The sequence below is a fragment of the Octopus bimaculoides genome, chromosome 28 (genome assembly GCF_001194135.2).
Source record: "Octopus bimaculoides isolate UCB-OBI-ISO-001 chromosome 28, ASM119413v2, whole genome shotgun sequence".
NCBI lineage: Eukaryota > Metazoa > Mollusca > Cephalopoda > Octopoda > Octopodidae > Octopus > Octopus bimaculoides.
Genome location: NC_069008.1, coordinates 7,674,588 through 7,678,871, shown reverse-complemented (window position 1 = coordinate 7,678,871; position 4,284 = coordinate 7,674,588). Strand labels below are relative to the sequence as shown.

The 4,284-nt window shown below is 35.5% G+C and overlaps 1 protein-coding gene across 2 annotated transcripts in view; it reads right to left on the bottom strand.

Annotated features, from left to right (window-relative positions):
- The window catches only part of LOC106879029 (uncharacterized), a 106,411-nt gene that overhangs the window by 4,526 nt on the left and 97,601 nt on the right, over positions 1 to 4,284 (bottom strand). For both annotated transcript variants that reach the window (XM_052977325.1, XM_052977324.1), the window contains exons 12-13: positions 3,655 to 3,696; positions 2,062 to 2,125 (exon numbers count right to left, since the gene is read on the bottom strand). In XM_052977325.1, the coding sequence (XP_052833285.1) occupies positions 2,062 to 2,125; positions 3,655 to 3,696 (106 nt within the window). The remainder of the gene's footprint in view (positions 1 to 2,061; positions 2,126 to 3,654; positions 3,697 to 4,284) is intronic.

Below are 4,284 nucleotides of genomic sequence, written 5' to 3'. Positions count from 1 at the left end.
AAAGTTCTTCAAAACATCTACAAGAACAAATATATCACAAAAACTCTATTCAAGAATCAATAGATTACACAACCAAGAAATAGTAAATAAGATTATTCATTTATTGATTGTGTAATTTATTGATTTTTTGAATAGGGATTTTGTGATATATTTATTTTTCTAGATGTTTCAAAGAACTTTTTTCATTGTTGAATTTGTTAATAGTTGTTTTTTCTCTAAATTTATATATGTATTATATATTGGGAAATGTGATTTCGAATTGCTAAATTGAATTTAACCTGTAAGTTTTGGAATTCTATTCCCTAATATTATTATTATAATATATATATATATATATATATATATATATATATGAACATAGTTGCAATAAGCTTCACATTACTTTATGGGCATTGAAGAGGTGATGCATACATCATCATCTTTATTGTCATTTAATGCCCACTATCTATGCCGGCATGGGTTGGACGGTTTGACATGGAGCTGTCCAGAGTCCAGTTGCCTGTTGTTGCATGGTTTCTACAGCTGGATGCCCTTCCTAATGCCAACCCCTTAACAGAATGTACTGGATGCTTTTTACATGCCACCTGCACAGGTATGACTACACAGCACTGGCACGAGTGAATTTTGTTTGGCACTGGCACCTGTGAAGGACAAACCAGTTTGTCTTTCCTTGATGTGTCTTCTCAAGCACAGCAAATCGCCACAACACCCATTCCCTTGTCATTTCCTCAGTGTAGCCCAGCATTCAAAGATCCTTTCTCCCCCCATTTCATCCCATGCATTCCTTGGTCAACCCCTTCCACAGATTCCCTCTGCAATTAGAGCTCAGCACTTCTTTATGCAGCTGTTCTCATCCATATGTGTCACATGCTTTACTGAAATGAACAAAGGAATGAAGATGTTGAAACACTGATGTGGTTTACTGGTTCATTTTTATATATGTGTATGTATGTACATGTGTGTGTGTGTATATATATATATATATATATATATATATATATATATATATATACACACACATATATATTTATACACAAATGAATAATGACATATGATGGAGAATTGTTAGCTTATTACAGTTATTTCTCACTTAACTTTTTAACAGAACAATGAGAACATTCCATTATTATAAAAGACCATAATCATTAGATGAGAAGTAATTTGACAAACAAAAGAATATCCCAAGAATATAGCAGAGACGTGGCTGAAGTCTGTGGAGGCCAACTATAAAATGGTGCATGTGTGATGTATGTTTGTATGTATTTATAGTAGATATTTGATAAAAGAGTACAGTGAACTTACTGAAAGGGGTGGGAAACCAAACATTTCAGACACAAGGAAAAACGTTCAGTATAAACCTGTCGATGACTGGGTTCCAGGTTCAAATATGAAACGTTGCTGCTTTCTGTTTTCTTGAGAAAGTGGATCCATGGTGTGTGGCAATGCCAGATATTGATAAGTGAGGGATGGAATGCCCTGTAGTGTTGGGGTGCTGCTCCCAGAAGTGATCAGCCTGTTTCCCCAATGTGCCACAAAGGTGTCACACAATTTGCATGTGATGGAATATTTAAGGTTACAAGTTCTGAGTGATAGGATGTTGTTTCTTAGGCCCAGTGATGGTTGTAGTATTGTTAATGTAGAGACAGGAGTTGCATCATTGGCAAACACGTTAATAAGTGTCGGCATGCATGGGGCTGGCCAATGTGGGGCTTCTTACCAGAAGATTTCTGGGCTGCTCATCTTGGTGCAAGAAAGATAAGCATGGTTCTGGGATCAGAGAGTAGAATACAAAAGGGTCGCAGTGGTGTTTATCTGTGAAAGGGAGAAGGGGCATGTGGAAAGTGAGAGAGAGAGAGCGGAATATGGTTTGTGGCCATGCATAAAGATGGTAGGAGAATGGCACATATAGCCACACATACAAACACTTTGGTAATGTCCTCTTTACTATATTTTAAACAAACACACAGACAAATACAAACACATATAAGCATACAGATTAACACACAAACACACACAAAGGAAATAATATGAGAGTAAAGATAAATAATATATAAGTTTTACCTGTTACAAAGAATGACGATGATGATAATCAACAATAATATGATGACAACAAAGAGGCCAATAACTAAAGAAGAAAAGAAGAAGACACTCAGTCAAACATTATTTTATGTACAAGGGGGTAGAAGGGGTACCCAAAAGAAACTGGAACTTTGCAGTATTATTTTATTCACTTAGTTTTATATGTTTACATTTTTATCACCTTCAAGGCTTTCTCCATTTCAAGCAATGCATCAGTCTAGACACGTTTCCCACTGTTGGAAGCAGTCCTCTGTCACTTTTTTCTTCACCTCTTCCGCATCTGCAAATTCTGTAGCACCAGCTTTCATCACCAGTGATGAACTTTGGGAAAAGGCCCAGATCAACTTGCAACTGTTCTTTCAGTTGATGACATTCATTCAGTTGTGACTTCTTTTGATCTTCTCTGAGCAAGTGAGGCACAAATTTTGCTGCAACTCTTTTCATTCCTAATTCCTCACTCAAAATTTGTTGACAGCAGCTCCAGAACACACTAGTTATATCAAAAAGTTTGTCAATTGTTTGGTGCTTGTCCTCGAAGATCAGTTCATGAATTTTCAGGGATGTTCTCATTCATTCAAGAGGTTGACAGTCACCGTGAACAAGGTTGCTCTTCAAGCGACAAGTGACCATTCCTAAAGCATGGAAGCCACTCATAAACTTATGTTTTGCTCATGGCAGCGTCCTTGTAAGCTGTCTGAAGCATGACAACAGTTTTGGCTGCCGTTTTCCCCAGTAGAAATCGATGAATAGGAGAGAAGCACTGCAAAACAAAGATGCACCACAGGGCAGTACGACCTCACTCAATGACACCAGTTGGCAGACTGATGCCTGAGGATCACATCAAGTGGATCGTAGTGGCAGAAGCCTGAATTACAATGAATTTGTCCTACAGAGAGTGTTTCCAGTTTCTTTTGGGTACCTCCTCGTATATTTAACTTAAAGCTAAGATATTTAATGTAATAATCAAAAACAAATCGATCATCATTTAAAATTACTAATGTGATTTAAAAAATTAATTAGTTTTATGATAAATGCTGTCAAAATTGAGAGAGAGACAATTGAAAGATTAAAATGGATAAAAAAATTGGAGAAATGCCATAGGAAGCAAGTCTGGTCATTGGTAAGTATGGGTGATAACTCTAGATATGTTTTGTTCTTATTAGACCTCTTCAATGCACTATGACACAATACCATGAGAAAATGCACAAACCTTGCTCACATGCATTTGGAGAGAAGTGAAGAACTCTCTAAAGAAAGAAGGAGAAAACTGTAAGGCCTTCTCCCATCATTCACTTGTATTCTCTCACAGAATTATTACATGACTGGACTTTTGACTTGGAAAATTTTCAATATGATTTTCAAAGTTCATGACAGAATGTGACCCAGACACTAGGTGGATACCATTTCAGTGATACTCAGAGAATAATTACAAAGTGTCTATCCTCCAAATTCACTTGTAGAGCATTGGTTTGTCAGTCCAGGGCTATAGTGAGTTTATCAGATCAGACTATGGTGTTCGAACACAATACCATGTGGTTGCAAAATGAAAAATTTACAAAAGATAAAAATAATTACCTATTTTCATATTGTGAACTGTTTTGTCAGGATGGAATTTCTCTAAAAATTGTAAAAAAGCAATAATAAAAAAATAAGTAAAAATTGACAAAAATATCTGTGAAACACTGAAACATTATTATTGACTTGAAAAGACCGATGCTGTTTCTCAGTCATAAACCCCATGAACTTAGTAGCACCATTCAGCCAAGAAGAAATTCTTGGACAAAAGAAATAGCTGATAACATGATCAAATGATGAATAGATATCATCATCATCATCATCATCATCCTTTAGATGTTCCCTTTTTCCATACTTGTATAGGGCAGGTCTCACTCCCATTAGACCTACCTGCAACAAACTTGCAATAACTAGGACAAAAATATAAAACATCATGTGATCATTATAAGGAAACTATATGAACTTCTACAACTGACTCTTGTGAAAGTTTAATTTAATTTTTTATCATATTTTTATCTTTTCATTTCATTCCAGTACAAAGAGGTCATTTTAAACAACCAAAACCAGGACATATTTTCTTTCTGTTCCCCATTATGAAGTCCTTCAATCATTTTCTTTTTTTCCTTATATTTTCAATACATATTTAAATGTGTGTATCTACTCAGCCTTATAAATATGTGTGTATATGTA